Source organism: Pyrus communis, chromosome 1, assembly GCF_041283825.1.
Source record: "Pyrus communis isolate YQ-2024b chromosome 1, ASM4128382v1, whole genome shotgun sequence".
NCBI lineage: Eukaryota > Viridiplantae > Streptophyta > Magnoliopsida > Rosales > Rosaceae > Pyrus > Pyrus communis.
In genome coordinates, this window is record NC_142565.1 from 11513666 (window position 1) to 11534394 (window position 20729).

The 20729-nt window shown below is 35.0% G+C and overlaps 1 protein-coding gene, 1 long non-coding RNA gene, 1 other non-coding gene and 2 pseudogenes across 6 annotated transcripts; 1 reads left to right on the plus strand and 4 right to left on the minus strand.

Moving 5' to 3' along the window:
- Positions 1-2252: 2252 nt before the first annotated feature.
- On the minus strand, positions 2253-3494 carry LOC148699159 (uncharacterized; annotated as a pseudogene). The gene is made up of 3 exons (XR_015964460.1): positions 2923-3494; positions 2686-2832; positions 2253-2504 (listed from the first exon to the last, which is right to left on the minus strand). The product of XR_015964460.1 is annotated as an uncharacterized LOC148699159 (transcript).
- On the plus strand, positions 3217-8096 carry LOC148699160 (uncharacterized). The gene is made up of 2 exons (XR_015964519.1): positions 3217-3345; positions 4158-8096. It is a non-coding gene; the product is annotated as an uncharacterized LOC148699160 (long non-coding RNA).
- Positions 4370-5866, minus strand: LOC148699161 (receptor-like protein EIX2; annotated as a pseudogene). The gene is made up of 2 exons (XR_015964452.1): positions 4795-5866; positions 4370-4598 (listed from the first exon to the last, which is right to left on the minus strand). The product of XR_015964452.1 is annotated as a receptor-like protein EIX2 (transcript).
- Positions 8097-11287: 3191 nt separating the features above from the next.
- LOC137719803 (uncharacterized) lies at positions 11288-13249 on the minus strand. The gene is made up of 4 exons (XR_015964458.1): positions 12716-13249; positions 12529-12624; positions 11979-12052; positions 11288-11635 (listed from the first exon to the last, which is right to left on the minus strand). It is a non-coding gene; the product is annotated as an uncharacterized LOC137719803 (transcript).
- A 4056-nt stretch (positions 13250-17305) lies between these two features.
- On the minus strand, positions 17306-19567 carry LOC137720714 (uncharacterized). 2 transcript variants are annotated; one of them, XM_068459820.2, is made up of 5 exons: positions 19411-19567; positions 18353-18490; positions 18141-18260; positions 17842-17944; positions 17306-17761 (listed from the first exon to the last, which is right to left on the minus strand). In XM_068459820.2, exons 2-5 carry the CDS (start codon positions 18445-18447, stop codon positions 17510-17512), a joined length of 570 nt encoding a protein of 189 aa, XP_068315921.1. In that variant the 5' UTR covers positions 18448-18490; positions 19411-19567; the 3' UTR covers positions 17306-17509. The 2 variants fall into 2 exon arrangements, with proteins under 2 accessions (XP_068315921.1, XP_068315922.1); XM_068459821.2 differs by lacking the exon at positions 19411-19567 and adding an exon at positions 19233-19354.
- Between the last annotated feature and the right edge of the window lie 1162 nt (positions 19568-20729).

A 20729-nucleotide genomic window follows, 5' to 3' on the forward strand; every position in this document is an offset into this window, starting at 1 on the left:
CCTCAATCGTACGTATTTCAATTGAAAAGGAGAATTCTAGTTGGCAGTAAAAAAACTATTCAGTTAAAAAGATATTTGGTTATACTTTCGACTTGCGAATGACGAGTTTAATTTTAATTTTTTTATAACAGAATTTGTAATGAATTGGGTGTCATTTTCTCTACTTCTTTTGATGTTTTTTATAAAAACTTTCTTCATTCAGAATTAAGTAATTTAAACTCGGTTCATTTCCTTTCATTCAAGTGGCTGATGTAATATTTGTCACAGGATGAGCTCCCACTTGAATACATTTGATCCTCTTGGATATATAGATTTTGTCGTTGAAAAGCACTTTTCCTATAAAAAAAAAAACTCGACTGAGTAATCCTTTTTGAGTAATGCTATTTATACCATATTTTTACACCACCTTAGGTGGTATATGATGTGGACAGCCACATCATTCAAAAAAATTGCAAAACCCAAGGAAATGAATGAGAAAGACTCCTCGTATACCACAATCATTATTTAATTAACTTATTTTTCTTAGTTATTAGTTTATTAAATAATAAACTAAATTTTAAAATATGATTAATTCAAATAATGTGGCTGTCCATATCAAATACCACGTAAAGTGGTATGAAAATATGGTACAAAAATATAATATGAATATCATTACTCATCCTTTTTAGTCTTGCTGCCCATTTATGCCGCGTCAAAAGTGTTTTTGGGCAGTTTCCTGTTTATTTCTGTTAAAATAAATACCCAACAACAAAATCATGAGTTAAGTGAGACGTTGGGCTTGAACAGGTCCAACTGTTTAATTTGGATCAAAACAGTGATTATTGAAAGTCCATAAGTTTTTTTTTTTTTACCAATTATGATGAAGAGTTAATCATTTTAGTTTGCGAATGGCTATCTTTTGATGCTTGTAAATTCTAATGGATCCCTGCTTGTTGGTGGAATACTGGAAGTATTACTTTGGTGAATTGTGAATATTGTTTACAGTTTGCAGGTTGGTGAATTGTTTCTCTTTTATTATTTTATTTTTTTTATTTTTTATTTTTTATTTTTATTTTTGGAAAGCAAGTTTTTTATTAAACACCGAAAAGCAACACAAACAAAGAAAACCCACAGGCCCAAAACTAACTTATAAACAAGCAAAAGGGGCCAAACACAAACAGAAAAACAAAAGGGCCAAACAAACAGAGTCGGCCCAAAAGGCAAAACACAACAGATAGCAACTAGAAAGTTCCACTGCTTCCGCCACCACAGAGAATTCCGATCTACTCCAATCCTCACCCACAACCAAGCAACACCTCATCAAATGCACTAGCGAATTTCGATCTGCTCCGCGAGCACAACCATAGAGTAAGGATAGCAACAACAAAGACAAAGAAGCCAACTATCAAGATGAAGTCCGTGAAGTCACTGCCAAAAAAGGCAAATAGAAACGAGAAAGTGGTGGTGTTGGAAACACACGAGCCATTAGAGCTCTACACACAATCTCAATAGGAAACATGGCTGAAAATCAAACCAAGGATGAACAAGAACAAGGCATACCAGCGGGGTAAGAGACAGAAAACAAATTGAGAAACAAAACAGGAGGAGGAAGTCATAGAAGAAAAAAAAAGAGAAGAGAAGTACACAGCAGAGAAGTGGAGAAGAGAAGAAAATAAAAGAAGAAAAGGAAAAGTGGCAACCGACTCTAGCCAAAGCTGGAGTTGGCCCTAGAGAAGGTGGGCAAGATGAAGACCCTCACCAAAGGGGGAAAGAAAACTCTCATAGAGGAGAGAAGGTCTCTCACAGAAGGATAGAAAAATGCCCTTTTTCTTCAAGGTTAAATATTTTTTGAACTTTTGTGAGGAAGAAAATGTGGCATTTTCTTTCTCTTTTGGTGTTTTTTACTTAGGTCCACTTATGAAACCTCCATTGATGTAATAATTTACAATTTTCATCATGATCTAAACTTACTCTTTTACTCAACAACTGTGAAAGAACAAATTGAAGTGGTTCATATAAGTGTATTTCTTTAAATTTCCAAGCTTTCATGTTATTGTCATTGTAATTTCTCTCCTGCTCTCTCTCTCTCTCAATTGTTAATATATATGTGGAATATACAATTTACTTCTCTTTTTTGTTTGGCTTTGGAAGGTGAACTGGTTTTGCAATCATGTCTTTACACGTTGAGATGGGTGCTCTGCATTATATTTTTAATTTCATTTTGGTTTTGGGTAAAATATTTTCTTACAAATTACTGATTGTTTATTTCATTGAAATACAAAACAAAATGCCTAGGGTGCTTTCTATGTTCACATTCATTGAAAAGCTATCACAAGGAGAGCTTGGATGCAGTTAGTCTTTGCTTCGGATCAAGAGTTGAACCAAACTGACTGGCTGCCCATATCAAGGAAGCAGATTTCTCACCCAAAAGACGTCTTATGTCCTCATGTACAGTTGCCAATGGGGGCGTATCCCTCCCATTTACATGAACAATGAGCAACAGCAAGAACTCTCCACATTTCAACCTAATCAAAAGCAGCATGTGTTTTCTTGAGCGTGTATTATATTAGCAAAGAAAGGATCCAACCTAGGCACACCAGGAAATTTGGAAAAATAACCAAAATTTGATACCATATAGAATTATGGCCACATTTTTAAGTTTATGATAATTTTTAACCAAAAATTAATATAAAAGTACTAATATACTCTTAAAAAGCCTAAGCGCATGCGGGACCCGGGAATCGGTTGACGGGCTCGTGATCTTCAGAGGCTCCACGCCGAATATGTGATCCAAATTACACACGATCTCATCGTCCGAATCTTTTAGCGAGTGCCGAAACAGAATGGGCACCGCTATAAAACAATAATTAAATCATTTTCAACAATTAGAAAATTAAGCAAAAAATTAAGCAGAAACTAGGAATTTTGTAATTTTCTGGTTACCTTGAAGCTCGAGGAGCGATTGCGTCTGAGAGAAGAGGTTGATGGTGGAATCGGACTCGGCGACCGATCGGAGGAAGTTGAGAAGGCCGCGGATGCTGAGGAACGAGAACTCGGAGGAACGTCGCGGAGGCCGCTCCGGAGCGCGAGCGTGACCTCGCTATAGACTCTTTGCAAGTCAACAAGTTGGCCGGATCGCCTACGGCGGTGGACGGTGGTCTGGTTCAGATTCCGACGAGGCCTTCGGTGTTATTCCCTCGCCCCATAGCGGCTTCTTCTTGTACATCGGCCCAGTCTTTTACTCTCACTCTTTGGAATTTCAATCGCTGTCCTCTGCTTTTTGCCCCGGAAATGTTCTGATCAAAACGACCACGCTTTTGGTCCTCACACAGCTAACAGACGACGACGACGTTTCGGTTGAGTTTTGTAAGTAAGTTTAGCCATTGCATGCATATAGGATGTCTCACATCATTGTTGCCTGCTGGTCACATGAGTACTATTTTTACTTAATTACTCACTTGGAACGAAATAAGTTTATATCTCATTAGATGAGTAAAGGTCATCAATCTAAAACATTCACACTTGTGTGTCACAAGATTTGAAATGTGCAATCCAAATACATCGTAATTAAATTGTACATTTCAAATTATGTGATACACAAGCGTATTTGGAGCCTTGAGTAAGATTAAAAATCGTTGTGGATTAATGCATGTTGTTTCTAAGGGTGCTTAAGTTTGTAAGCATGGTTGCTTATGACGTATATCGTAAGCAGTTTAAGATATTACTTAAAGGAAGATCTCATATTCAATTTTGTATTACTAATCAAAAGGTATTAAAAACAATAGTACACACAATCTTAAATTTTAGCGAATTCATAGAATAACAATCACATTTGGGAGTGAGTAATCATATTAAATCGTAAACTTTTAATATGTTTATCACGTCATGAGCATACAACAGATTGAAAGAAAGAAATTTGCACACTATTTGTAAAAAAAATATTTAGAGATTAGTGTGTTACTCGACATATAAATAGACTTCCACATGAACTTAAAGTTTGGTGTCGGTATAAAGAATACGGTCGCTGTAAATAGCCTCTAAAACCTTTTTAGAGCTCATGCTTGTGTTTTTTGGTCAATTTGTGGTGTTTTGTTAATTACGTTGAAATTTCATTGCTTTTCTTTTCGTGTTTATACAACAAATTTTGTATTGAAATTAGTAACTTATATGTTCGCAAGGCCACTAGTTGCTGTGTTCAGAGACTTCGCAACTGCACTTGAAGTTATACAAGCATGGATATTAATAAATGATTTTTTACTACACCCTTTTGTTCAATTTGAATATTTGCATGCTTGAACCGTAAAGAATTAACATTGATGATTTGAGATACAGTGATTGAATTATCTGTCTGCTTGTTCTCTCTGTAACTTGATTAATAAGTTCTTACAAGTTTCTCAAGGAAATTTATTGAAAATGATCAACTGGTACACTTTGTAAAAGAGGATGAAAAGAACCTAATTAACCCCTCAAAGATAATATAAGTAACGTCATTGCAAAAACAAAAAGGCCACTAAATTAAACACAACACTTTCACTAAATTATAACTTCAAATTGCACTCCTCAATCTCCTTCTTCTCCAGTTTAAGGGGTGCATTGCTTACCAACGGTAGATGCACGAGCTAAAAAGATTAAAAAAACCACAACATATATTAGTCATAATTTAAAGACAATTGTAGAGACCAAAATGATATTAACCATGATGGCAATGATGCCTTATCATTATACTCAGTTTTCTATGTAAAAGTGCACTTAGCCAATAGTATTAATAGACTCAAAACTGCAAAAATATTATTCATTATGTGGAAGAGTACTTACAGTTTGCCCATCAATCTTCATCGCTTGATCAACGCCACCCTCACATAAAGCCAATCGTACACAGAGTTCAAGAACTTGTAGTATGTGTATCGCCATGACTTGATGAATATCAAACTCCCACAAACTCCCCAAAATCCAACAACAAAACCAAGCGCCAAACTCAAGTAAAATCCTGTTGTTATAAGCCCATCATTCTCTTTAACTTGATCCCTAAACATTGGTTGCTCCTCTGGACTTGTTTCCTCAGGAGAGCACAACTGTTGAAGTGGAATTCCACAAAGCAGAGGATTTCCAGCAAAATCAGATGAATCATAGGTTTGGAGCTGAGTCCCCATTGGAATTTTTCCAGACAGGTTGTTGTTTGACAAGTCCAAATCACCAAGACCATATATTTGAAAAAGGCTTGTTGGTATTCCGCCATATATGTGATTTCTTGACAGATCAAGGGACTCTAAGGACTCCAACTTCCCGATCGTTGGAGTTATTTGACCTGTTAAATTGTTTCTTGACAGGTTTAAAGAAACCAACCCCACAAGATCAGTGATTTCCCTAGGAATCTCCCCCGTTAATTGGTTACTTGACAGATGAATACACTTTACCAGCCCCAAAGTACTTTGGTATTTGGACATTCTGCCTTTCCATATCAAGGATGCTTCCTCCAAATAATTTAGTCCGCCATATGAGAACAGATGGGAATGAAGGATAGTTATACTTGAACTTCCTTTTTGAGCCAAATTAGTCAAATTGTTGATGCATTTGGGTATATTTCCAGAGATGTTATTCATTGAAAAATCTAGAATTTGAATGTCTCTCATATTACACAATTGTAGTGGAATGCTTCCATAGAAATGATTAGAACGAAGGATAAGGATAACAAAATTTGGAAGTCCAACCCCTAACCATTCAGGTATCAAACCTGATAAGTTATTTTCTCCAACATCAAAAACGCTAAGTGTGGTCAAGTTCTTCAAAGATGAAGGCAATTCCCCCACAAACCCATTCTTGTTTAACTTCAGCGTTTGAATAGAAGGTAAAGAACCCATTGTGGTAGGAATTTTCCCAAAAAGAGCATTATCACTCAAATCAAGAAAGACAAGATTTTCAAAACGTGTCCAACAATTAGGAAGTTGTTCCTGCAAATTGTTGCTTGAGAGATCAAGAAAGGATAAATGACTAACCTTGTTCGGAGTCTTTGGACACATGAAAGAAATTAACCCTGAAAGCTTATTATTGTTGGAGAGATCTAGAGATATCACTGTGGAAAGGAATGAAGGGACTGGACCTTCCAATCGATTCCAACTCAAATTCACTTGACTAAGGGAAGATGAGGGAAACTCAAATCTTGAATTTGGAATTGTTCCTCTAATTTGGTTGTTGGAAAGATCTATAAAAATATCAGAATCCTGATGAGACAAAAGGCTCCAAAACCAACTTGGAAGGATATCAGAAATTGTTGCATTAGAAATATCAAGTGCCGTATAACTTTTCTGAGTTTGAAGCCATTTTGGAAAGTGCGGACCCACCATGCAAGAGCTCAAAGATATCGAATCCAATTGGAAAGGAGGAGTCCAATTAGAACTGAAGCTCAAAGATAGTGAGGTCGAGGATAGATCCAAATCCCTTAGTTTGGAGAGATTGGAGAAGTGGCTTTCCGAAACCACACCTTCCAAAGCATTCATACCAAGGTAGATACTCTCGAGTCTAGACATATGCCCAATGCTTTCAGGTACTGTTCCACTCAAATGATTGTCATCGAGATATAATTCTTGCAATGATGAAAAGTTTGTGAGATTAGGAATTGATCCAGAAAGATGATTGGATGAGAGGTACAGAGTCTTTAATGAGTTCTGATCAGGGCATGCAGACATTAATATTTGAACCAACCAGGAAAGTTGTCCACTCAGAGTGTTGTTGGAAAGGCGCAATTCTTGTAGATTACATAACCCGGAAAAAGATTGCGGAATCCCTCCTTCAATTGGGTTGTAAGAGAGGTCAAGATAAACAAGGCTGGCTTTGTATTTGGATAACCACACAAATATGGAAGAAGATGAAGAAAATGGGAGTTGGTTGTCACTGAGATCAACATGAGCAAGAGATTTAGAAGAATTTATGTTAAAAAGAGTACTGGAATGAATTAGAGGAGATGGAAGACTACAAGAAGACAGAGACAAGTTTGTAAGTTTAGGGAGCTTATTAACCGCTTCCATCCAGTCTGGAACATTACTGAGATTGGTGTAACTCAGGTGCAAATATGTTAAAGCAGAAAGATGAGGCAGCCATGAATTCATATTTTCTACATTAGCAAAGTTATTGGATCTGAGATCAAGATAACCAAGGCTAGCATTGTATTTGGACAACCAAAGAAGTATGGAAGAAGTGAGTTGGTTGGAACTGAGGTCAACATGAGCAAGAGATCTAGAAGAATTTTTGTTAAAAAGAGTACTGGAATGAATTAGAGGAGAAGGAAGACTGCAATCAGACAAAGACAAGTTTGTAAGTTTGGGGAGCTTATTAACTGCTTCCATCCAGTCAGGAACATTACTGAGATTGCTTCCACTCAGGTCCAAATATGTTAAAGCAGAAAGATGAGGCAGCCATGAATTCAGATCTTCTACATTAGCAAAGTAATTGTATATGAGATTGAGATATTGCAAGTGGGTAAGGTTTCCGATCTGAGTTGGAAATCGACCACCAAAAGAAGCATAAGAGAGATCGAGGTGCCTTAAGTTGGAAAGAGACCCAATGAAATCTGGAACTTGGCTTCCATTGAAGTTAATCCGTGAAAGGTCCAAATATTTCAAATGCTTCAACTTAATCAGTTTGGGACTCATCATCTTACCTTGCAAATAATAAGAGATATGCTGTGGGCGTCCTTTCTGTTGAAGTGCGTAAGCTTGATCCAAATAAGACCATCCAAGATGAAGTTGAGTAACATGGTTGGTTCGATTGCTGCAGTGGACGCCAAGCCATTGGCAACAATCTTGCTTGTGTTCTTCTCTTCCCCACGAGGAGAGGAGATCATAGTCATCCACCAGGCCTTGTTTGAAAGCAAGGAGTGCTTCCCTTTCACTCTCTATGCACCTCGTCACCACCCGATGGCTAATTGCTCTGAAATCGACAGAAACATTATAGAGTCCAGAGGATAGGGAAGGGTTGAAACATTGTAGAAAAAGTAGCACCACAATGGAAGTATGAAAGAGTTTCTTCAAGCACATGATTCCGTCATTCTCCATCTTAATTTAACAAAATCAAGGCAAAGACGATTGAAGAATGAAGAAGAAGTGTACAATCAGAATTGATTTAGGAGCACAAGGAAAGCTACGAGTGTTTTATAAGGCTGGGTGAGTACGTAATAGTTCACAATACAATCCACACGCTGAGTTGTCTTGACTCAAATGGTCAAGTATGGAACACGTGTGAGTGGACCAGCTACTTTTCTGTAGGTAGGTGTAGTAATTAGAGGATGACTCGTCTCTCCAAAATAATGACAAAGCCTGCAACAATCAACACAATTACGCGTTGATTGTTTCGTTTTGTTTACGTTTTAGAAGTCTTTTGGTTTTTTGTGGAATTAGAAAACAACATATATGCGCGTAATTTAAGTTATTTGGACCAAGCTAAAAAATGCAGAAACCGTCTCAACTCTTGAGAGAACAAATTTACATTTATTTTCCAAACAAGTTGCAAACCATCAGAATGCGTAATTCACATTATTTGGACCAGACTAAAATACAGGGAAAACGCCTCAACTCTTGAGAGACAAATTCACATTTATTTTCCAAACAAGTTGCAAACTGTCAAAAGTCGTTTTGGAGGATAAAAGGAAGGATGAATGACTCCCACAAAATAGATGATTCTTCTCCACTTTTGTTTGTCATTTATCTTAATTACGCTTCAAAGTAAATTACAAGTTGAGAACAACAGGACTAACAAACCAAAATTTCTACGATGCAAGTGGAAATCCATGCGATAGTTCAAGGTTATTGACTTAAATGGTCAAGTATGGAACATGTGTGAGTGGACCAGCTACTTTTTTGTAGGTAGGTGTAGTAATTAGAGGATGACTTGTCACTCCAAAACAATGACAAAGTCTGCAACAATCAACACAATTCTGCGTTGGTTGTTTCGTTCTGTTTACGTTTTAGAAGTCTTTTTGTTTTTGTGGAATTAGAAAACAACATATATGCGCGTAATTCACGTTATTTGGACCAAGCTAAAAATACGGAAACCGTCTTAACTCTTGAGAGAACAAAATTACATTTATTTTCCAAACAAGTTGCAAACAGTTAGATTGTGTAATTCACATTATTTGGACCAGGCTAAAATACACAGAAAACACCTCAACTCTTGAGAGACAAATTCACATTTATTTTCCAAACAAGTTGCAAACCGTCAAAAGTCGTTTTGGAGGATATGAGGAAGGATGAATGACTCCCACAAAATAGATGATTCTTCTCCACTTTCGTTTGTCATTTGTCTTAATCACGCTTCAAAGTAAATTACAAGTTGAGAACAACAGGGACCAACAAACCAAAATTTCCACGATACAAGTGGAAATCCATGCGATAGTTCAAGGTTATTGACTTAAATGGTCAAGTATGGAACATGTGTGAGTGGACCAGCTACTTTTCTATAGGTAGGTGTAGTAATTAGAGGATGACTCGTCTCACCAAAATAATGACAAAGCCTGCAACAATCAACACAAAAATCGTTTTGAAGGATAAGAGGAAGGATGAATGACTTCCACAAAATAGATGATTCTTCTCCACTTTCGTTTGTTATTTGTCTTAATCACACTTCAATGTAAATTACAAGTTGAGAACAACAGGATCAACAAATCAAAATTTCTACAATGCAAGTGGAAATGCATGCTCCATGCGATACTTCAAGGTTATTGACAGCAAGTTCTCAAGAGTTTTCCTATTTCGAATAATTCCACCGCCACTGGGGTCTTTATAAATTTAGTCTTGGAGTTATTAGATTTGAAGACACACAATAATTGACCAACTTAAATGCATATGCACATATATTACGCCAAATTGTTGTTAGTGAAGAATCATCACTGTCATTTGATCGAGACAATACTTTTGGAATATTATTAAGGAAAACGGTTTCAAAATTTTGAATTTTAATAATAAAAATAAAAAATAAAAAAAATAAAAAACTTAACTACGCGCGTGCAATTGCACAGCGTTTTTTCCCAGATTTTGTTTGGTTTGGTGTGCTGGTGTTTTTTCCCAGCTTATGTATTTCCTTCAATGGAGTCTTTTATCCATTTAAAATGTATGCCACAGCTTTAAAAAAAATAATAATAATATTTATGTGGAGTGATTGATGGCTGGAGAAAGGGGATTCATATTTAAAAAAAAAAAAAAAAAAAAAAAAAATTGCAGGAGAAGGGTTTTTTTTTTTTTTTTTTTTTTTTTCGGAAGAAAATAAAAGCATTCTTACTTTCTTAGAGAGAACTTGTGGAGTTCATTAACATAACATAAGGTACTCCAAAAAAAAACTTTGAGTTGTGAACCATATGAATTTTCAATTACCTCTAGTTCTAATTGGTTCTTTGTTTGATTAGAAAATATAAATAATTGAAAGAGTTCAATATAAAACATTGAACCAAAAAAGAGACACTATTTATGAAACTAGACTAAGAAAGAGACACTATTTATGAAACTGTATCAATTACTATACATTATTTATGAAATTGGACAAAAAACTAGACATTATTTATGAAACATGACCAAGAACTAGGCATTATATATGAAAGTGAACCAAGAACTAGACACTATTTATAAAACTGGATAAAAAATGAGAAACCATTTATAAAATTGAATCAAGAATGAGACATTATTTATGAAAATGTACCAATTACTATACACTATTTATGAAACAGGACCCAATAACTAAACACTATTTACAAAAGTGAACCAAGAACTAGGCACTGTTTATAAATCTTGACAATAAATAGTGTAGTACCGTTTAGTTTTATAAATAGTATAGTACTGCAGTTTTATAAATAGTGTTCAGTTTCATAAATATTATAGTACTGTTAAGTTTCATAAACAGTGTAGTATTGTTTCATAAATAGTGTCTGTGATGGAAGCGGGCATCTAGGCTAGTCAGGTTTTTTTTTTTTTTATTATTATTTTAAAATATTAAAATTATGTCATTTTCATTAAAATTTAAGTTTTTTGTCCTCTTTATTAAAAGTTAAGGGTTTTTCATTACGGTTTAAGTTTTTTTCATTAAATAAAATTATAGCATGATTTTTTTATTAAAATAAACTTAACCCAAATTCTTTTCATGAAAACTCTCATATTATTATTCATTTTGGGTCTTTTACTTTTAGCAACAACAGTTCCTTGTGTTTTATTCACTTGTGACTATTCGTTTATTGTTAATGCGAGGGCTTCCAGACTCGTATGAGGAATTTTAGTTACCGTGACGGTACTCCGTAGAATGTTGTATGATTTTGAAATTATACTGCACAAAATTTCAAGGCAAACATTTCATTGAAGACAACCATTTTCTTACAAATTACTGATTGTATTTCATTGAAATACAAAGAAAAACAAAACAAAATGCCTAAGGGTGCTTTCTATGTTCAAATTCAGTACAAATCTAAGGACTCTATCACACGACGAGCTTAGGATGTGATGATCAGTTAATCTCTGCTCCGGATCAAGAGTCGAACCAAACTGACTCGCTACCCATATCAAGAAAGCAGATTTCTCACCCAAAAGATGTCTTATGTCCTCATTCATGTATAGTTGCCAACGGTTGCCCATCCCTCCCATTTACATGACCAATTAGAGGCAGCAAGAACTCTCCAAATTTCAACCTATTCAAAAGCAACAGTGTTTTTCTTCAGTGTGCATTATATTAGCAAAGAAAGGACCAAGCCTAGGCACACCAGTGTTCAGAATCCTCAAGTCTAATTAATTCCTAGCAGATGACCTCGTTACTCAATTGACAAACATGAAAATGAGCAATAGGACATAGCTTAACTAAAAGCCTAGAAAAAAAAAAAAAAAGGAAAGACGGGATTCTATTAAGAATCGTCCGATGAACAAACCTATTTTTGTCAAAACTTTAACATTTACCCCAAAATTTATCCAGATAGAGCTTTAAATCACAACTCATGACAACGAGAATCAAGCAAGCAAAGAGAAATAAATCAAGACCTGAGATTCTCATCAACTTGTTTGTCCCTTATGAGCCCTACAACTTCCTCAATACCATGAAAAGCCTCAAAATCCTACACATTACACACAAGAAAACAATCGAATCATAAAAAAAACCCATCACCGCTCCGAAACCAATCATAATAAGGGGTATATTCAGTTGTGATTTTGTGGGATTTTAATTCTTTTAAAGAATCTAGAGGTATTCAATGATCATTCAGGATTCTAAGTTATCTTCTGAAATTCAAAGTGTATTTAATCAAGATTCTGAGATAGTTTATTAAAATGCTTAGAAATTCGAGTGTATTCAATTAAAATTTTAAAGAAGTTTATAACATTCTAGATGTATTCAATTAAAAATTGATTTTAAAGAATTTTAAAAAGTTGAGGAATTTGAGGGAATTGGAAAGATTTCGTAGTGTATTTTAAGTATCCACATATTTTACGTCCTTCCATGAGATTTCGAGATAATTGAATCAAACTTTATATAAAATCTCTACAAAAATTAAACTCCATAAATCTGACTCAAAACTGAAGTTTGAAGCTTTACCATTTGATTAGCTGATGCATCCAACATAAAAATCAAAGCATCCAAACAAGCTCCTTGCTCAATCACGCCGCGAGTCGGTAATATATTCATCAAAACCTACAAAAACCAAATTACAAAAAACCGCATTCTCATCTCAGTAATCCAACCCCCATAGATTTTGGTTAAGCTATTTAGCAACATTGAGTACCTGAATGGCCTTGTGCTGATGAGCCAAAACCGCGCTGTCCGGATGAAGCAGGCAGCAACCCTCTAAAACCCTAAGCGTAAGCGAAACCTCGAAATCGGTTGAAGGGCTCGTGATCTTCAGCGGCTCAACGCCGAATATGTGATCCAAATTCTGCACGACCTCATCGTCCGAATCTTTCAGCGAGTGCCGAAACAGAACCGGCATGATTGTAAAACGATAATTAAATCAATTTCAACAATCAAAAAAATTAAACAAAAGATTAAATTTTGAGAGATCATTTAAAGATAGACAAGGATGGGCCGAATAATTCTTATTCCTAGTTCTTGTTTTAACAACGTCGTAAGTTGAAGAAACTACATTGTTTATGAATTTTAAGTGAAGTTACATGGATGAAATGGAGTATAAACAAACCAAACAAACTACATTCATATCATTACTCATGTTTCATTATTTTCTCTCTTTTTTTTCCTTATGTTTTTAAATGTCAATTTATTTGAGAAATTGACCAAAATGATTATTTTTCAAATTTTAGTTACTGAAACGGCCAATGTTGTATATGTCGTCAATATATGATTGTATTGTTGTCAATCTTTGATCATTATGTAGTCAATATCAATATTTAATTTTGATTAATTCAGCAATTTAGATTTTAATTTATGATTAATTTCGCACGACACTTAGTACTACGATGTAGTTGTGTTTTATCTTCACTTATAAATGAATGCCTTACATTTAAAGCTGGTGAATGGTGAATTCAATATCAATTTATTAAGAAAATTTTATTTGAACCCATATAACTTATCTTTACATCCAACTTACTTTCTACACCCATATCATTTTTATTTAAACTATCAATATCTCTTTGAACCTAAATTTACTACCTAAACTACCCTCCACAACTATCAATACCAATTTATTTGGTTTTTGAGACGGTTCTTTGAAATTGGACGGGCTGATTTGCTAGGCGGCACCATGTAGCCTTCTGCTCAATATTAATTACCACAAACATATAGTGAGCAAAAATGTACCGATCATAACTCCATAGTAAACGAAAATTTGAAGTTTACCAGAAGATATAAACTAACAATGATACTCATATGTATAGCATATGAAATATCAACAATGTCGTTCACTTTATGAATTTTTTCATGTCATGAACATATAATATGTTAGAACTTTTTCACAAGATTTATTCAATATTCCAAAGTATTGGATACTTTGAGTCTTTTAACCGTTAAATATTTTACAAAAATCAAAATCCGACATTTATCATGTTATGAATGCGTAACGTGTTAGAAGTTGTTACACATGATCTATTCGATATTTCAGAGTATCGGATACTTTGAGTCTTTTAACAGTTACATATTATACAAAAATCAAAATCCGACATTTTTCATGTTATGAATGCGTAACGTGTTAGAAGTTGTTACACATGATCTATTGATATTTCAGAGTATCAGATACTTGGAGTCTTTTAACAGTTAAATACAACAACAACAACAAAGTTTTTTTCCCAATAAGTGGAGTCGGTTATATAAATCCTAAAACGTCATTGCACTCGGTCTTGTGTCATGTCCTGTGTTAGATCCAAGTACTCTAAGTCTTTTCTTAGAGTCTCTTCCAAAGTTTTCTTAGGTCTTCCTCTACCCCTTCGGCCCTAGACCTTTGTCCTGTAGTCGCATCTTCAAACCGAAGCGCAATAGCCTAAAACAGTTAAATATTATAAAAAAATCAAAATCCGAAATTTTTCATGTCATGAATGTGTAACGTGTTAGAAGTTGTTACACATGATCTATTCGATATTTCGGACTATCAAATACTGAGTCTTTTAACAGTTAAATATTATACAAAAATCAAAATCCGACATTTTTCATGTCATGAATGTGTAATGTGTTAGAAATTGTTATTCACATGATTTATTTAATATTTTGGAGTGGGGGAATGAGAGGGAGAAATTAAGCGGGGCCTTTCAAATGAGGGGGGTGGGGATGCAATTACTGTTGTACCCCTGCTGGGTCTAGTGAAATTAATTTACCATTTTTCATGTTTTTGGCTGGAAATATGATTGGGGTTGGACTTTGGTGTTAAATATTTGCATGAAATTTTGTCTTTTCTTATCATTTTTTTTTTATAAAAATCAACAGGGAAGAGGAGAGTTGAATGCGTTAGATGTCAGAGTAGAAAAAAAAGAAATGTTTAGAATGGTAACCAAACAAAGTGAAATGCAACTAGGTAATCGGCTACATCTATTACTATAATTAGAATTTATTGGATTATTGGTTTTTAAACTAAAAATTTGCGAGTAATGGTCTCTGAACTTGTCACAGTGTAATCAATAATTTTTTGAGTAACTTCATTAGAACTTTGAGCTCCTATTGGTCTATGTACTTATAGTATTGCTTTAACGAAAATACTAATAGAGTTATCCAAGCTGACCATTATTTCACATAGTAACAAGTTTAGGGGACTCGATACTCACAGTTTCTTAGATCAAAGACCAAAGCTTCAACTCGACCAAAATTCAAGAATCAACGCTAATTTTCTCGCTTGGTTAATTTACGGTTGATATTTGTGCATTTGATTTATTCCTATTGATTTTTCGCTAACTGATTAGTATCTTTTGTCACCAAAATAATTGTCCTACAGCTAGCTAGCTATAGGGTCAAGTGAGCATTAAATAGGTGGCCACACCCAAAAATAGCTATGAGACCAGAGATGTTGATGCGTTCAGATGCGATATTTGGGACCATCGTCGACCTGGATTTTTATGTTTGAAAAGTAAACCTTGCAAATACAGCTTTCTTTATATAATTCAATTCCTCACAAGCAAGCTTGTACATAAGATTTTTATCATTTTTGCTAGAAACTCTCTCCTCAAAATCACACAACATAGTTCAGAAATATACAAACGATAGAGAATACTGAATCAATTGAATTGAACAACGACAAACATTGTTGTATGACAAAATTTTCCAACATAACAATCCAATGTGTGATGATGTGCAACTTTGGTGACGGATATTTCTTTAAATTTTGAAATTTGAATCTATTCACTGCATATATCTTGAAATTTAAACTCATCTAACAGTGATAGATGAGTCGGTGAGCAAAAATATTCCCCTTTTCGACAATTCAATATTGAAAAATACTCTGATTTAATAAATGGTAGGTAATTTTAAACTTGGGTAGACGAGTATACTACTCTGACCAACCAATTTAAATCGCATCTGCTAATAGATTGAAATCAAACTCAAAATTTTCTGCTTTAAATTGGAGTCAAACTCAATTTTTCAGCTCGCTGTAAAAGGCCTAAATAATAGATTGACAAGACAATATCGTAAACTAATCTAATTTACGAAGGAAAAAAAATTCGAATAAGTAACCACATTGCCTTGTCAGCTCATGTAGACTTGCCATTTGACTTCGTAGTGAAGAAAATTGTCTCCCAAGAAATTAAATGTGGGAAGCATATAGGGAGCTGAATACTGTTGGAAGTTAGATCATCAATCCGAGCAAATTTAATAATTTCATTTAGGGGGTTGGTTGGAGTTGGTGAAGCCTTAAAGAGTTAACTGTTTACTACCATATCTAAATATGTTTCAACTTTTATGATTGCGTGCAAGGAATTAATTTTAGGACTTGTTTGGTTGCCTAGAAAATTGCCAATGCATACTGTTTTCAGCTCTAATGATACCTCCAATTAATTTTATAATTGCCAATGCATACTGTTTTCAGCTCTAATGATACCTCTTTTGGTTTCCAATCAAACTACTCCCGATATTGCCAAATGAATAGTTATTACGAGTATATCATTTATCGCTCGGAGAAACGTTCTTTTGTAAGACAATCTAAAATGTTAGATTGGTAATCTGAACCGATAGAAGTTGATTGTAATTGAATGTGTCGTTTATCAGCTGCTATTTTTTGGTGAGACTTGATTAAGCAGATGGTGACAACATCGAACTACACTTTGACTTTAATATCATCACTGGTAAAAAAGCACTAGTTTCTGACGGTGAATCAGCTTATGAAATGATAAGACATGCTGATGCACAATCTTCACACATTAAAGGAACGCATACAAAACATATTCATTAGCTGGATTCTCTGTCGTATCTATCCATTAACCATGAGAGTCGAACCAAGACGCCAAGGTGGTGGTATGTCAAGACCATTACCCGACGTCATGTGTTTTAACTTGCTCACATGACATAACGTGATTTAGTTGGAAAACAGTCACCTTGACGTCCCAATTGGATGGTTCTCCAATGATATGTTCTACACTGTCCCCTTATTTACTAGCATAGAAGTTGTACCATCTTCAACAAGTTTGGATGCAAGTCTACGATAAATATGGTATGATTGATACCTAATGATTTATTGGAAATGAACCCGAAGCTCTATAACTATTGAATTGCCATACTGCAAAATAGTTAGAGAGAAGTGCCGATGGACAAAGAGTTGTTGGTCGCATATTAAAACCAAGTGGCTAACATTTCGAACGCTGGAAATGTCTATTATTGAGTATGGGATTACGAAAGACATTACCAGTGGTCTGGAAGGATAAGCAGTTCATAAAAACACACAAACTGGAAAACGGAAAATGCAGCATTCACATACCGTGATTTTCACAAATGTATAGCATTTCATCGACCATAAATGGATGCAAATGAGAAGTACCTAAGAATCATTTCCAATGCACTATGCTAATACTTGATCAAAAGCTAGAGCAAATCAGTAAAAATCTCAGGAAGCTAACCGACCAAAATTATTATCAAAATACGGCACTTTAAGTTACCAGGAACCTCCTCCTGCTCTGAATCTCTCCTGCGCTTCAGCTGCCTTGTCCTCTTGCAATTGCCTTACAAGTTGAATAATTTTGGGATTGTAAAAACGGTCGCGAACATACTTCTTCTCCTCAGCTTGTATTTCCTTGATAGCGCTGGGATATGGGTTTGGAGGAGGCCTCTTCCCTTGAAGGCGTGCAATTTTCTTCAAGCGGGAATATGCCTTCTTCTTCTCTTTTCTCTCCATCCGGTATTCCATCTAGAAGACAACGTGAAACAACAGTCAGAAAACAACTTAGAAAACGCACACATTTAGGGACAGGAAATCCAAATACATACATCAGCTACTGCCATTGCTTCTTCCTCAGCAACACCTTGCTCTTTCAACTCAAGTACCCGCAAACCAAATATACGGGCTGGAGGAGGATCAAAAGAAGAAATCCTATTCAAACATGATGAATAAGTTAATAAGCCTTGCGTTTTCTGATAAGAAGTTAATAAGTCTTCGGATTCACGCAACATGTTCAATCCTGAATTACCAACCACATCTACTAGCCAAGGATAAACTCATGACAAGACCAAACAAAAGTAACAAGACAACAACTCATATTATACCAAAAAACAAAGATAAACCATACTTGATGGCATCTTCATGTTTGGAATCTGGATGCTTCTGGAAAAACTTCTTTATGTAAACATCCTCTGGGAGAGTGATTTTCTGAATTGCATTTGCACGAGGAAACGTTACAGGCGGTGCCCTGAAAAATTCACAATACATGATGTTTTTAACAAATAAGTAAAACGAAAAGGCATTCCAAGAATTACAAAATGGTGAGAAAGAGGGGCAAACTTTTCCATGGCTTTGAGCCAAACAGGCTCGGCCTTGGCCAGGCCCTTCACCAGCTTTCTGGTTCTCGTAAGTAAATCTCCTTTTATGAACGACATAGTTGCCTCCCCTTAGGTTCTCCAACCAATGATTAATTTCTACCTAGAAACAAGAAAGCAGTAGATTAGCACAGCAGTGTACTAGCTGTTTGGTTGACTATAGTTTGTATTATCTGTTATTAACCACCAAGAGAAGAAGCTCAAAGTTTCATGGAGAGAATTTCCAACAAGATATACATTATAAATAAAAAAGCTTACTAGGATTATTAAATTATGCAAGGCAATCAAGTATTACAACAAATTAAAGATTTAAAATTTTACAAAACATAGAATCTGTAATCCAAAGAACAACGAAAGGAAGATTAACACCGGGAATTGATTTCAACACAGAACTGAATCATTAAAAGAAGAATTCATCTTTCGAACTTGGATGACTTACAAAAACTACATCACAAGGAGAATTTGACGAAAAACAAGTTCCATTGTCTACTAAAACCTTATTTAAACTGCCCTTGACATCAATTAAATTTTATTTTGGTACTAACAGAAAAACTAGTTCACAGATAAACCAAAGATAAACTAAACACAAAAACCAGCAAAAGCCCATTCAATCCATCATTGCTCAAAACCCATCTAATTGATAACAAACTAATCAAAACCCACCAAATCCCATATCCAGAATCCTAACATCATCTAAAATTTCAAATCTTTCGGCAAAGTTGAGGGGAACAGGAACTACCCACTTTAGCAAATTGCTCTACCAAGCTACCAAATTGAAAGAAAACAATTCAAAGACTGGAACTCAAATCAAAATTGAAGCTTTATATTATATGGGTTTTATTAACTTAGCAGAGATTGCTTCGCAGCACAAATCAAAGCAGAAAGGTTCATTTCGGAGAATTGGATATGCACTGATCGAAACCATATGAATAGAAAAAAAATACAAAAATTGAAATTATTCCGATAAAATAGCTAGAGACTGGAAACTCAGCAAGTGCAGTGGAGGATGAGTGGCGGTGTTACCTGGTAGAGGTGGCGTGAAGGCTGACAACGGGCAGAGAGAGATGGAGAAATGTCGAGGGAGAAGTGGGAGAAACGGTGATAGGAGAGTTTGGGTTACTCGAATTTGGGCTTTTCTATGGGGAAGAATTAAAGGGCGGGCTTTGTGTCTGTTTTTGGGTGCCCTCTATTGCCACCCAATTTATCTGCCTTCAAAACAAAACAAAAAAACAACTTTTGATAGAACAAGTGGATGTGGATGTGCCACTTAATACTACAGTCTAGTGGTATTCTCCGTCATCGATAAGTGATATGTTTTAGGTTCAATTCTCTCAAAAGTGAATTTGAACCACTTTTTTGCTAGCACATTATAAGGCTTAAACCACTTTCCCTCTCTGTTAGTGTAGATAATATCATTTGTTCGAAAGAAAAAAATTGCATTGCAGTGGATCTCAGTAAAAGTCGAACTATGAAAAAGAGAGCACGACACTTATGTTTAACAAGTCAAACAAAGGATCTTGTTTATGCCAAGGTATCTTCAAATAAAATGCCTCCAGTTAAATCAACAATAGAAAGGGAAAAAATGCCTTAATTAAATTCGTGTAAAGGGTGCTCTCAGAATCAACTAAAGATGCAGCCTAATCTGAATTACCTGAAAATCTTATAAGTGCACCACTCGACAGCATTAACTCCAACTACCAATTACCATAGCTCGGCCATTGAAATCTACCGTATACTCTTAGAGTATCTCTAAAAGAAATGTTCAAATCAGTATTAACAATAAAAAAACTAACAATGTTTTCTAACGAAAAGCCAAATCTAATGTGGCATGACATTTATCATAATGCCACTAAGTACTACGGCCTAGTGGTATTCCTCTTCACTTGTAAGTGAGAGGTCTTAGGTTCGATTCTCGCCAAATGCGAATTTGAACCACTTTATTGTTAGCTCATTGTAAGATTAAGCCCACTCTCCTCCTCTTCAATGTTAAATATAATTTGTTAAAGAAAAAAAAAACATTTATTATAATAAAAATATACTTTAATTTGACATATTAGGTGGAGAACAAAACTTTAAAAGATATCAAGGTGTTATATAAGCTGTTAAATTTAAATTTACATTTGAAATTTGACATCTCCTTTGAAAATGCTCATAAGTTGTCACAATGTTTGGCATTGTTCGTTCTGATGTCCTTTGCTGAATCGTAATTCTGATATTCTATCATTCCCAGCCAAACGCTTTATTCAATTGTTGTCTGCTGAATAGTATGGTGATATTCAATTGTCACATCCCGAACAACTTTGTTGTGTTCCCTTTTTTATCATTTTATTCAAGACTATAAT